The 520-nt window shown below is 59.0% G+C and overlaps 1 protein-coding gene across 1 annotated transcript in view; it reads left to right on the top strand.

The window, feature by feature from the left end:
• Positions 1-46: 46 nt before the first annotated feature.
• The window catches only part of DALRD3 (DALR anticodon binding domain containing 3), a gene marked incomplete at its 5' end in the record, with an annotated part of 3,685 nt that continues 3,211 nt past the window's right edge, over positions 47-520 (top strand). The window contains one exon of the mRNA XM_010131639.1: positions 47-185. Within this exon, the coding sequence (XP_010129941.1) occupies positions 47-185 (139 nt within the window). The remainder of the gene's footprint in view (positions 186-520) is intronic.

Genomic DNA, 520 nt, shown 5'->3' on the forward strand with positions numbered 1-520 from the left:
GTCTCAGCCTTGAAGCGAGCGCTGGGCCAGTCCCCCTGTGCCGCAGCCTGCGAGCCGGGGCCGGGCACAGGCACGCTGCCCCAGGATGTCATCTGTAAAGTGCACCTGAAGAGCTTCGTGGAGCAGCAGGGCTTGGTGGGCTACGACCCCAATCTGGATGTCCTTCTCGGTGAGCCTCAGCTCTGGTGTGACAGTGCGGGGTGAACAGCGGCAGACAAGCCTGCTTCCGATTCAGCTGTTGTTTTTACAGAAAATAAGGCGGTTTAGATCCAAATTGCTTCCTTCTCTTACTCCAGCCTGGTTTGAGCCAGAAAGGCAACAGCCTGGGGCGGACCTGATGGTGCAGGATGTGGGGGGCAGGGGTGGGGTGGCGAACCCTCATGTCCTGCTCTGAGTGTCCTTCCTTCTTTCAGTGACAGAGGGGAAGCTGCGGTCCCTTGCTGAGTTGCAGCAGGCTGTTCTGCAGTGCACAGTGAGTAACCCTGCAGCTCCGCCTGCCTCTTGCTTTCCAGCTGTTGTT

This window comes from Buceros rhinoceros, unplaced genomic scaffold, assembly GCF_000710305.1.
Source record: "Buceros rhinoceros silvestris isolate BGI_N320 unplaced genomic scaffold, ASM71030v1 scaffold25542, whole genome shotgun sequence".
NCBI classification, from domain to species: domain Eukaryota; kingdom Metazoa; phylum Chordata; class Aves; order Bucerotiformes; family Bucerotidae; genus Buceros; species Buceros rhinoceros.